We start from the raw sequence: 13,277 nt of genomic DNA, 5'->3' as shown, positions 1-13,277 counted from the left end.
ACCCCTCTTCTTCAGTTTCATCTCCCCATGTACATTCCTCCCCCCAGTTCCATTTGGCCTAAGTTGATCTTCGTCCTCATCTGTATTTGTGCCCCTTTTCACTGTGCTGCCCATGCACCCACTTGGTGTTTTTTGGCTTGTTTTAGGACTATTTTCTACCACTTTTTCTAGCTTTATCTCCTCTTTTCTGTTTTTTACACTACAATTTACCCTCTTTTTGGGTGGGGGTGGGGTTGCTGTTGTTGAGCTGATGCAGTGAGAAAGGACCCGGCCCAAAGCTCTAAAACCAATAGCAAAAGAAGCATAGATGGTTATTGTCAGTGTTTAGTATTAATATGGCACTTGTTACTGCCTCCTTCTCAAAGAAATAAGCTTTTTCCTTTAATAAATGGCTTAACATACATAGTATAACACAACCCACTTGAAAATAGGGGAGGGTTTGTCACTTAGGGGTGTGAGTCTCAAAACCCTAGCAGGGAATGCATCAATCTTCCCTTGATAAGCCATGTTACTGAAAATTTTTCATAACAAGAGCTGAATGAAATCCAAAAACAAAAAGAGCAACAATTTTTTATCAGTTTGAAGTATATAGTATACATTGCATAACCCACATTTGGGAAAATGTTACAAATCCAAACAACACAGCTACTATAGCTATAATCTTTGTAATATGATTTACAAGATCAAGTGAAGTAATTTTTCACAGTTATAAAGTATGAATTATTCAAATCATGAATTTTCAGGTAAAGGGATCGCCAGTCCCGGTTAGTTTTAGCAAGAAAATCTGTTTGATTAGTTTTGATTCTATGAAACATACCATTTTCATGCAAAAGAGAGTTTCTTACAGAGGGGTGTTAATTTGCTGAAATATTCGTCACTCTGGAAGTTCTTGAATGTTTTGGGCTCACTCCTAACCACTTCTGGATGAGATGGAATACCTTTTTGTCCCGTAAGAGATCCCGATGACGAGCAGCAACTCCTACTCTTGCTATTGCTGCAAATCCATCTGCCTGTGGGATGGATAAGAAAGAACATGATAAGCATCGGGTCAAGTGCAGGGATACTAGTAGTATTCAAAGAGAAAGCTCAAGAACTTCATAAATGCTTTCCATGCCTTGATACTGAGGCTCATGAACTATAGCAATCTCAAATTTTATCTAACATCATTTTCTTCCTTCAGACATTGGCCAATACATTCCATATTTTCGCATAGATGTGACCATACATGAAAATAGTAGAAAATGTTGGGCAATCAAAACGCACAGAAAAAATTGGCCAGTAATGGACTCTCCTTAACAATAGGAGATGGGCATAGTTGAGTTTGGTGAAATTCAGAACATAACAACATCCGCCAGGAGATTGAAACAATAGGAATGGCAATGATAAAAACATTGCTTGCATCCATCTATATTCCTCTTTTCAGAAAGCAAATCTATAGATCTATCAGCTAGAGCTGTCATTGATTCTCCTCTATTTTATTTTTTATTTTTGCCAAAGAAGCTTCAATATTGTATTGTCTTTTTCTATTCATCAATCAGGATTTAGGCTCCCTATGCAAAGGTTTTGACACCAAACATTTTATAGATCAGTCCCAAGATTATTATGGAGATCATCCTCAGATAATTCCAGGTAAACATGATCATAAAATGAAATGCTGGAAAATGGAAATAGCACCTTTGCTGATTCAGCGGGAACAGTTTCATCTCCATCCACATAAGAATACTCAGGCTGAAACAAACAAAAAATACAAGAAATATATGTTATAATGGAATATAGAAACATTAAGTGTTAGCCAAACTTTTACGAAGGTGCAAAGGTGCCAATGAATGTAAGAAAGGGAATCAGAAACTGCTCCTATGAGCAGAAAAGGCAGGTATTATAACTTGCTATATTTTAGCAAAGTCTTACAATTACCAGATGCGCAATGCAGGTCACTGTAAACTATAATATTCCATTTTAGGGTACTCTAGTAGCACAATGACATAAAAAGATATCATATCACTCACAATTGTGTGGCATAAGTCAGACAAGTCATTGATTGGAGAAGTTTCCGAGCCATAGCTGCATTGAACCATATATGTCAGATCTGCTTACAATTTAAAGACAAAAAAAAAATAGTTGCATAATTTTGATTTAATAATGATACATCTATCTAATATTATAAATCTAGTTAGATATATTAAGTCAGAAGAATTTGATGGTCATCCTGGATTACATGATGTGCACATATATAAGGATATTTTTTCACAGTTTTAGTAGTTAATTGGAAGATCAAAGAGCCTCCAATTTTAAAGACCAATGATTTGTTAGTGACTAGGATTTTCCAAGGAGACGTACTGATCGTAAGAGACGTACTGATCGTAAGTCAAACTGCCCAATCAGGTTTCAGCAAAAGCTTATGGGGGTGGAAATAAATTACTGATACAATTAAGGGTGACAATCAATCTTCAGATTAATGGGCGCATTTGGATAATAACAGGGGAAATGCTATCGCCAATGCAGCCCTTCAATCTCTTCTGCAACTCTGATATTCTTAAGATTTGGCCTAGAAGGAGAAGGATTTATCTAGACCTTGAGTAAAGCAGAATTTCCATACACCTACCGATCTGATTCCAGAAGGAATGAACAACACAAAGACCACGCTTTACCAGAGAAACTCAAAACATTCTCAAGCAGACAACATCACTGAACTGGTAACTGCATATAATATTTACAGAATACAGTAAGATAGTTATAACTTCCTGCTCTGAACCTTTCTCTGATCCTCATCATAGTAGTTCTAATCATTAAAAAAGAATTGATAGTGTGAAAGTTCATGATTGCACGTAATGCATTAAGCTGTCACCTAAGATATATCATGTTTGATCAATCATAGGTTATAGCTTTTCACGTCTCACATTTTGACACAAACGTGAAGCTGGTTTATCACAAATTTTGACTTATCACAACATTCTTAGATGGTTTAGTTTCATACCAAACATCAAATGGTGTGTCAAAACATGTCCCATAAATGTTGTAAAAGGAGACTCCAGTTGGTAGTTGAGCATTATTGAGAACTTGACGAGTACCAGTAGCCCATTGAAGAATAGAAAAGTTGAATGGCACAGCTATTGTTCTCCCATCATAACTCACCTGTAATTGAATGAAATAAAGTAAATTTAGTTTTCAAGAGAGGAATGAAATGGGTTCTGCCTAGAAGTTAAGAAGTACAATAGTTATTCAGTGGCAAGAATGCGGAAAACCAGGCTACAAGAACTGATATCACAGCAAGCAAAACAGAGTCAATAAATAAATTCAGCTATAAAATAATGATTAGTTAACAACCTAGAATATATCAAAATATGATTGGAAGATAACAGAAAACAATAGAATTGGTGTTCTAGTAGTTTTACTAATTTGTATAAATCCTAAACCCATAGGTGTTCAAGAGGAAATTCACAACAATGTATTTTATGTTTAAACTTTAGTTGCCTATGGAAAAGGGCAAGCATGACCTGTGAGTGAGGAACAGTATTTATCATTCATTATTGTTAGAGTTGCCTTCATTCAAGTCCCTTTGTATCTTCAACACTACTAGAGAAATTCCAATGTTAAAAAAGAAAAAAGGACTCTACATTTTTTGGGTTTTATTTAAGATGTTCTCAGTTTTAGATGTAGTTAAATTAATTTAGTGAACTTGAACCACACAATCACCAGCTTTTTGATTAATCGAGAAAAATTAAGGCCACACAGTGGGAACAGACACACAGAGATTCAACACCTCCACTGCATGAATTTAGATTGCTTTCCATTTAAATAAAGTTGTGTCAATAACTTCACAACAAGAATTTAGATCATTTTCCTGCTTAATGAAGTTTGAATTTGTACCTCATTATCTCTCAAAGCTTCTTCAAACAGAGTGATGCTTTCAGTTGGGCCATATGTTTCCAGCACGACTGAAGAAGTTTTCTTATCCTTGAATTGCTTTCTCCAAACCTGAATCTCAGGTTGCTTTTTCCACTGGAATTCTGGATTTGCCATCATTTCATATATTGATGGGCTCTCGACCAACTAAAAATGGGAAAGAATTTGCAGCATTTTAAATGAAACTGTGCCAAGTGAATATGATGACATGGACAAAGTGAGAGGAAAAAATTATGGAAATGTATTGTCTAACATGACTGAGATGGCATGCTAAAACTGGCTATTATTTCCTAATAGCATGCACAACTTCCTATTCTTTCATCATATTACCTAAGGAATGAGTCTATGTATCCCTAACAGAAGTCAGACCATTTAATTTTGAAATTTGCTTTTTTCTTCAGTTCTTATTTTGCATTAGTTGATTTGTATTCCATCTATTTCTTCCAATTATTATAACTATTATAGGACTCATTTATTAACACCACATACAAGTTACATTCCACTTATTAAAATAATTCTATCAAGAAAGATGAGTGACATGAGATGAGTTTTGGTTTTAGGCTTCAGATTCATATGGACTGGCTTGTAAGAAAGGTGAATTAAGAGCTTTGCATTCTCTCAAATCACCACCAAGCAATAATCACATAACTTAAGTAGACTCAAATGACCATTCATGTCACAAAAAGAAAAACTTAGAGATAAAACTGACCAACAAAATTGGGCAAAACCCTTGATGGTGAAGAAGATTTTAGTTTCTCCACTTTTAAGGCATCATTTTTATATTTTTTTATCAGAAACAAAAGATATGTATTAAATGAGAAAAGAAACATGAGAAAGATGAGGAATCCTCCCCATGAAGTACAAGCTTGATCAAAAGAACCAAGTAAACCTCCACTAACCAAGGAAGGCTATACAAAAGGTACAAAAGGCCGCCTAATCAAAAGAACTAAGTAAACCTCCCCTAACCAAGGAAGGCTATACAATAGGAACAAAAGGCCTATACAAGTAAAACAGTCCTGACCCTATAGACCCAACCCTAGGGTGTACATAATGGAAGGTATCATCACACTAGAAAGTTTAACACATGCCTTAGTTTCATCACAGGTAGAGGAATCAAAACTAAGAAATTACCAGTTGATGCATTGTCCACCTCAATACAAAAAAGAAGCTTTCCAAGCCATCAACAAATTGCAATCCAGTCAAAAGAGAACCATTGATGCATCCTGGTGCACCTGTTAAGCATATTTCAGAATTGATATTCAAGTATACACTCATAGAGGGGAAAAACTGAAACAGCATAAATGGTGGAATGGAACTTTTCAGGTCTTGAAAAGATTATTTCAAAGAGCATGGGCATTCTTGTTCCACCTGCTGTAAAGGTCACTAGGTACAACTTTGTCGGGGAGATGCTTGTGCAAACTTTTAGTACTTTTAGTTCATTTATTTGATAGGTTACATTTCCTTTTTCCTGTTGGGAAAATCAAATCTGAAACCTTCCACATCACCACACATCATGAATAAGAAAATAAGAACTGAAGGGCCTCTACAGATTAGGTCTTGCATTTTTACACATTTTTCCACTGCCTAAATGTGCATATTTTGTAATGCTTAATATGCTGTTTAATTAAATATCTGTACAAAAAATATATTAAAATCATTTAATTAACAGTGAGCACTATCTGGCTTCCATTAATGCAAATTTATACCCACTTTGTTCCACTGGTTTTATGGTGCACAAGTGATAAAAGCCATTTCAAGTTGCAATTTTTTGACATCATTTCTCCATATAAGATGAACAAAGTATGATATGAAAAACCAGAGCTAGCGCTTCTTTTTATATGATTTGCCCAGCAATTCTTCTTCAAAAAGCCCATTTTGGACTGACTTTCAGTTCTAGACTCAAGTGGAGGGGTAAGGGCAGGGTGTGGTTGTAATAGTATGAGAATTGTTTCACATACTCAAGAAACTCTACCTCTTTCACATAACTGAGACTCACAGATATAAGTGAGAATCAATGACCAACAATTTCTTCTATGATGTCCCCCCCAATGTACTTGGGGTACACCCCCCTTCTTTTGTTAGGCATCTTTTATTTTTCTCTCTGCTTATCAAAAAAAAAAAAATCTTCCATGATGTTTGGCTATAAAAAAGGGCGTAATTTTTCTAGGCTTATTCCAAGACAGCATTTTTGTTGGCAAACATAAAAATTTACCTTGAAAAGGACACCCAATGCAGATCCACTTATTTACATATTTGGAAAATACCTGCCAATGAACAATTTAATCAGTGGTCATGCCTCTCATGGTATATGAGCTCATATTTCCACATTCTCCATGAAATATGATAAATGATTCAACTAATCACCAAGATAAATTTTGCGCACATCATTGTAGAGTGACATGAAACAGGACACTAGCAATCCACCCATTGAATGTGAAATTATATTAACTTTTCTACCCCCAGAAGCTTTGTATGCAGTTTGCAACTTTATTTTTAGGCCTTCCATCGCTTTGTCAATTCTGCCAATAATAAAACAAACAGGATGCTCAGAGATTGAGGACATTGCACTAAATGCAAGTTGTGGAAACTCTTGCTAGGACATTGTTGTGATTTGATTATGTATGGTTGTGGATTTAACCATTTGAGGAAATAATCAAGTAATCAACTTTTACCACAAAGTATTCAACAAGTTGAAATGAAACTACCTATTGCTTTGCCGGAAGTCATAACCATATCCAAACAATGTGATTCCCTTCTTGTACCCACATCGAAGGAGCATATTAATCATATCATGAAAATAATATACCTCCTTCAGATGTAAACATTTTGTCAGCTGAACATCAAAGTGAAAAAAAAAACTATAAGAAATAATAAAACACTAAAATATATGGTCTTTTGGTAAATAAACAAAATAAATAACAAAATATTATATTAAAAAGGATAACCATAAGTGGTATATGTTTCTGAAGATCTCAAATCAACAACAGCCATGTTTCAAAGGAAAACACAAAAGTTAACTGTTTTCGATTGGACATGGAAATCCCAGATCACAAAGTCTGATTAAGACTTACTATCAAATAATAGTATATATTTCCCAGTAATAGCTTTGAACCATTATCTGAAAATGACTAGTGACATCAACACCATAGGAATACAGCAGTCTAATACTTAATGAACCCCAGCTCAGGGCAAGAGAAGAACAAATAGCCAATCCCAATCTTTAACAGGTGGAAGAAATCACGTAAGGCAAAGATATGTAAAGAACTAATCCTCTGTCAGTGACTCACAAGCAGGAGCAAATGATCCTTTTTGTTCAGAGTAGGATAAGTCAGCCGGTCTAGTCCTACCCTAGTGAGCTTTGAGAATTTCAAACAGAAATAGACATGTCCAGCAAAGAGTTTGTTATAAGCTCACTCAACTTGCAAGGACAGATGCATGTTTTTGCTTTTGGCCTGCTCAACTCTAAAGAAACTGAGGTGTTCCACAATCCTTCTTTGTCTCAGAATTCAATGGAGTAGTGAATTTGAATAATCAGTCAAGCACATGAAACACCAAGAGGTTAAACATGAACGATCAAATTACTGAGCCTAAAGAGTTGGAAAGAGGAACACATTGTCTAACATAGAACTTTCTAAATACCCTCTAGCTGAATAAATTTTTAACAAGACCTCAATAAACCACTTTAAGTTTGTTAATTTTTTTTCCAGTCACAAGTCAGAATACTGCAATTGCATGCCTAATCATTTAAGAAGGGTGCAAAAAATGTCCCATTAACAGTACACCTCTTTTGGTAGATTAAACAAATGCAAACTAGTAATCTCCTTATAAGAACAGTTCAGTCAACATTACCACAGAGGGATCTAAAATATCAATCGCATAAAGTCCATGATCATCATCAGGGACCAGAATTTCTGAGTCATCATCTAGTGCTTCTGTATAACCTGAAAAGTCCACATCAACAAAGTTACAGGACCAACAAATTTCACAAAACCCTTGAATTTAGATTCCCTCACCATGCAACATAATCATGCTGAACTGAAAACACTAAGGCCCCAATATCTAACTTGACTCCCAATATTCCAGTTTATTGGAGCAAATATCAAACTCAAAAGATAACAAATAAACAAATTTCTCCAAAGAAATAAATGTAGGAATTTTATTATGCTCCAAAAAATAACATAAGATAAATTAACTGCAAACCCCCAAGAATTTGAATGGACTTTGAAAATCCCTCTAACAATTTGGATTAAATTTAATAAGAAAAAATATCCAAACCAACATGTGTTCTGTTTGGTTGCTGAGGAAAAAAAAAACAGAAAAAACGTATTAAAGTTATGGTTCATTTGGCTGCTGAGAAAATTAATAAAAAGACAGGAAACTAATTTTGCATATTATTACGCTTTCATCATTTCAGAAATAAGAACATGAAAACCCCCACCCGACTTAGCATAAAGTCCGACTACATGGTTTATTGCAATTCAATCTCTTCATTTTCTTTTCTCAAAACCAACTGAAAATAAACCTTTTTCTCATATTTTCTTGCTTTTTCTCAGCAACCGATCAGACAACCGAGAGAGAGAAGAGGCATGTTATGCTCTACTACCTAAATAAGCAGATCAAAGTATTAACTGACAAGCATATAAATTATATAATAACCAACCAAGAATCTAAAATAACTTTCAAGTCACTGTCTGTTTGGTTGCTGAGAAAATCAACAAAAAGTCAAAAAACCAATTTTCTGTCTTCAACTTCATCATTTCATAAACAAAAAAACAAACCTCTACCAAACTGATCCAATGCTCAACTACTTCGCATAGCTGAGTTGAATCTCCTCATTCTCTCTCCTCCAAACCAAATATAAAAATAACAAAAACACGAGATTCTGTACTCCATTTTCCTGACTTTTTCCCGCATTTTCTCATCAACCAAACAAGAAACACAGGAAGATAGAGGAGACCTGTTTTCGGATTGTAGATAGACCAGAGCTTCTTCTTGAACTCCAAATCAGCCAAGAAGATCCGGACCCAAACCCGGGTCTGGAACCCGCGCCGCCTCCTCTTGGAATGGAGAATGGAGCCACCGATGCCGGAGATTAGCAGCACCGGGTCTAGATTGGAGCGGCCCAGATCGTCGTCGGCGTCGCCGGAGATTCCGAAACATGGGCAAAAACTACAGCATCCGATCATGGATAACAATTATCGGGTCGGGTCTAGATTTGACTGAAGATTGTGAAGAGACTGGTAGGAGAGTCGTTGCTCTCTTCTTGTAATATAACTGTACAAAAGTGCTTTTTTGCAACAATACCCTTACATTTTCACTTATTTATACTTTGGTATCATAATTTTTACAATTATTTGGCATGCCCATAATCTCGAAATTTTTATCATTTCTTGACATAAGACCTTTTCGAGCATAAGATTATCATATTTGGTAATTGGAATGCACTTACTATGCAATGAAACATTAATTTTGTTAATTCAAATTGCATAATGATATAAAATTTATTTATTCCAATAATTATGATTAGAGCACTTATCATAATTAACAATTACAATTTTGCATCACGATCACGATTAATATTATTACCAACATTAATTCACCATTATTATAAATACCAATAAAAAAGAAAGTTTTTAAGCTTATTATGAACTTGTGCAAAAATATTATAACCATTTTCATAAAAAATTATTGGTTTACCATTTGACTGAAAATATTAATTAGAAGTCAAGTTTAATATTTAAAAAAAATTAAAAATACAAATGAAATTAAACTAAACAATAATTTTTATTCTTTTTTATTTACAAATAAATTAAATTTTTATATACATTATGGTATAGTTGTTACATAAATTTTAATTTTTATTGCTTGAACTACTTAGTTACTCATCCTCTATGTTTTAGATAACTCATTAATTAAAAATTTAATTTTACAAACACCACCCGAGGCTCATTGATGGATCACTTCAACATGTTTTAAGGTTCATAGTTTAATGTATTTCGAATTTTCATCTAAAAATCTTTTAAGAAGATTCTTAAAAGCATACAAGAATTAAGAGCACTATCGCATAACAATAGTTATAAGATCACATGCATGCATTACAATCTAAAGTGTTAGGTTTTTATATCAAAACCCGAGCTAAATAAATGTCCAAAAATATTGTTCAGAAATGAACTTGAAAAAAAAAAATATCAATACTCAAACTTCATAGTTTAAATTAAATTATTTTAATTTTAAAATGTTTATTTCACAAGCTTCACAGTTTGATATTTTATTCTAAACTTTTGTTAAACAAAAAATATGAAATTATTAAATTTTCTTTTCACGTACTGTGAGTAATAAAATTTATTATGGTTTTTCTTAAATATGGAAATTCATCGAAAGTAAAGGACTAATATATAAATAAAAAAGGGTAGCAATGAAAATAATAGAAAAAGTAGGGGCCACTCAAAAAAAAGGTACGCGATGGTTCGTTTTCCTTTCACATCAATCCAGTACTGCCACGTGCCCAACCGTGAATGATTAGTTGTACCTGTTTATTGTGAGAGACACTCAAGTACAACCGATACGAAAGAAGATATTACAATCGGCAACAAGTCAGGGAAATTCTATGTAAACCGGTAAAACGTGCTATTCACGTTCTGCTATCCAAAATAATAGATAAATAATATTTATTTGTTTATAATTAAAATTTAATATAAAAACAATGTACTTTAAAAAAATGTATAATATAAAAGCAAAAAAATTATTTTTTATTTTATAAATAAAAATAATTCTAAAATACAATAATAAGAACCTATAAATAAATTACACGTCCAAAAAATTAAAATAAATAGAAAAAAGAATTTTAGAATTAGTGGATATTTAATAAATCAACTTAATAACTTAATTTGAGTTATTAAGTATATTAAATATATTTGATAGAATAATTTAATAATATTAATTAAAGTCAAAAACAATTTCAAATAATAAGTAAAAAAGATTAATTTATTTTTAATTTCACATTTTCATTTTACTTTTTTATCTCATTTATCATGAAATACGTCCACGATCTCTTTTGTTATTTAACTATCCCTATTATTACTCTGACTCCTTTCTCCTAATTATAATTTATTGGGATAAATATATTAATGTGATATTTTAAATTAATTTTATCAAACAACTAATTAAGTTTTAAGTTTTAAATCAATAATTTAACTTAAATTCAACTATCCTCTATGTTGTTGGACTATAGGTATAGAAGGGGTAATTTTGTCATTTTATAGGATTAATTTGTATTTAAAAATGAGGGGAAAACATTAGGGTTCAGACAAAAAGTGAAAAAAATAATGAAAAAAAATGTTTGTGAAAATAGTTGAATTCCCTAAATAACCCTATGCTTTTGACAAAATGACAGCACAGTACACCTGTTGGAAGGGGCTGATTGGGTGGAGAGTAGGTGTTATGTGGGGATGCGAAGCAGAGGAAAAACACCAAAGTGATTTACGTGGAATGGTGGGAGCATCTGTAGTGGATATCCTTGGATTCAGCGCTTTATAGATAAATGCCATTATCAATTTCAACAATTGATAATGTCACGGTGGTGGCCTAAAAAATTAGGGCTTGTTTGGTTCAAAACTTATGAAACATGTCTAATGTGACTCCCAACTCCCAAGTACATTCTTGCCTTGGACCGGTTGTGAGAAGCTCTTTTTTTATTTTTAGGTTTTTAGTCTTAATCAAACTCTTTTTAGAAATATCTAAAAATAAAATAATAAAATAAATTATCACAACCCAGAGTCAATATAGCAATCTTAATTGTAAGACACAATTTTGTCAACACCGGGTTTCAAAGGATAAAAAATTGTCATGTATTTGCCATCTTAATTAATAATACCATTAAAAAATAATAATTAACATATTTTTAAATATTTCAAAATATTAAAATTTATTACAATTGTAAAATATTTAAAAATAAATAATTTATCATAATTGTCATTACAAAAAAATTATTACTATGTTTGTTCTTATTTTGTATGTTAAGATAAAAGATGTTTGAAAATCAATAATTTAGCAAAGCTAAAAACCATATAAGAGTTCATCCAAACAACCCACTAACAACTTCATTCCCCTAATCCTAAAGAATACAAAAATGGGAAACATGAGAGTAATGGTTTTCTTTGTCTTTGCCTTTTATCAACTAAAAACAAATTTAGACATCAACATCTCTAGAAAAATAATTACTTTTTATTTTTATTTTCAAGTAATACCATTTATATATATATATATATATAAATGGTATTACTTGAAAATAAAAATAAAAAGTAATTATTTTTCTAAAAAAAAAGTACTTTACTTTTTGAAATTCTTTAAGCTATATATTTAAAGGAAAATGCAAAAGAAAAAAAATAAAATAAAAAGAAAAAAAAATTGAATGGAAATAAAAAACAAGTTTGAATTTAATAAATCATTTTTATCTGTTTCCAAACTCATATTATTTATTTATCTCATTTATAGATTAAATAACTTTTAACATGTATAAATTTTTAAATTAACTTTAATTATATTTGATTTTTTTATATTTTTTATAATAAAATCCAATATGAGAAAACCATTTTTCTATTTTTCATTTTTTTTATTCAGTATTTTTCAAAAACCATAATATTACTTTTAATTCCTTCCCCATATTTCCTCTATGTTTTAAAAGAAGGAAATGTGTCATATTTGTCATTATTGGTTGATTTAGTCAAAGCGATCCTATAAATGCATCCTTATAGTTTTTTAATAAAAAAATTTAATAAAAACTTTTATTATAGTTTTTTTTAATAAATAAAATTATTAAAACTTTAAAAATAATAATAATAATAAATCTTTAAATTCATGGCCTTCCCTTCAACATCTAAAACCAAAAAGAAAACTTATTGCAGTGAAAAATGTTTGAGTAGATAAAACATTTTTATTTAATAAAATAAAATTAAAAACAAACGGAAAATGAAGGTCCGAACCCCACCTTAACCAAACTAAAACTGTTTATTTTCATTCCCATTCCCGGATTCCAAACATACCCTCAGGTTTATCAGGCAGTGACAAGGAGAAACATTTTCTCATTGCCCAAACACAAGAAGGCCCCCCACCTACAAATCCAAAATGCAATTAAATAGTAATGTCTTCAAAGATCAAATTTGCCACGAAAAGGATACCTGCATGTACATATATCACATTTAGGCTACATTTGGAATGTTGGAATAGGACATTGGAATGAGAAATGCATTCCGATTTCCCATTTGTTCCTCCTGCATTTGGGTTTACAACTAGAAAACAGAAATGAGAATAGGGAATCACCAATTCGATTCTCATGTAAACCAAAACCCACTCTTTTAAGGATTTTGATCCATCTC

General features: G+C 32.1%; 1 protein-coding gene across 2 annotated transcripts; it reads right to left on the bottom strand.

The window, feature by feature from the left end:
• Window positions 1–539: 539 nt before the first annotated feature.
• On the bottom strand, window positions 540–9,165 carry LOC100263328 (phospholipase A(1) LCAT3). Of its 2 annotated transcripts, none has more exons than XM_002269843.5 (11): window positions 8,861–9,164; window positions 7,753–7,844; window positions 6,609–6,736; window positions 6,287–6,422; window positions 6,116–6,167; window positions 5,035–5,135; window positions 3,868–4,050; window positions 2,975–3,132; window positions 2,007–2,061; window positions 1,675–1,728; window positions 540–1,010 (listed from the first exon to the last, which is right to left on the bottom strand). In XM_002269843.5, the coding sequence occupies exons 1-11, from the start codon at window positions 9,087–9,089 to the stop codon at window positions 855–857; spliced, it is 1,344 nt and encodes a 447-aa protein (XP_002269879.2). In that variant the 5' UTR covers window positions 9,090–9,164; the 3' UTR covers window positions 540–854. The 2 variants fall into 2 exon arrangements, 1 of the variants encoding a protein (XP_002269879.2); XR_002029982.2 differs by lacking the exon at window positions 540–1,010 and adding an exon at window positions 2,603–2,697 and having other exon boundaries at window positions 1,674–1,728; window positions 8,861–9,165.
• Between the last annotated feature and the right edge of the window lie 4,112 nt (window positions 9,166–13,277).

The sequence above is a fragment of the Vitis vinifera genome, chromosome 4 (assembly GCF_030704535.1).
Source record: "Vitis vinifera cultivar Pinot Noir 40024 chromosome 4, ASM3070453v1".
Lineage (NCBI taxonomy): Eukaryota > Viridiplantae > Streptophyta > Magnoliopsida > Vitales > Vitaceae > Vitis > Vitis vinifera.
The sequence above is the reverse complement of the archived record's forward strand: the minus strand, read 5'-3'. Positions and strand labels throughout refer to the sequence as shown.

Bases quoted from the DNA above. Each gene is read 5' to 3' on its own strand.
- LOC100263328 (XM_002269843.5), bottom strand. From the start codon at position 9,089: ATGATCGGATGCTGTAGTTTTTGCCCATGTTTCGGAATCTCCGGCGAC. The intron at 6,168-6,286 runs GTGCGCAAAATT...GTTCATTGGCAG, and splicing joins TCATGTCACTCTACAATGAT to GTATTTTCCAAATATGTAAA. The intron at 3,133-3,867 runs GTACAAATTCAA...ATTCAATTACAG, and splicing joins AAGCTTTGAGAGATAATGAG to GTGAGTTATGATGGGAGAAC.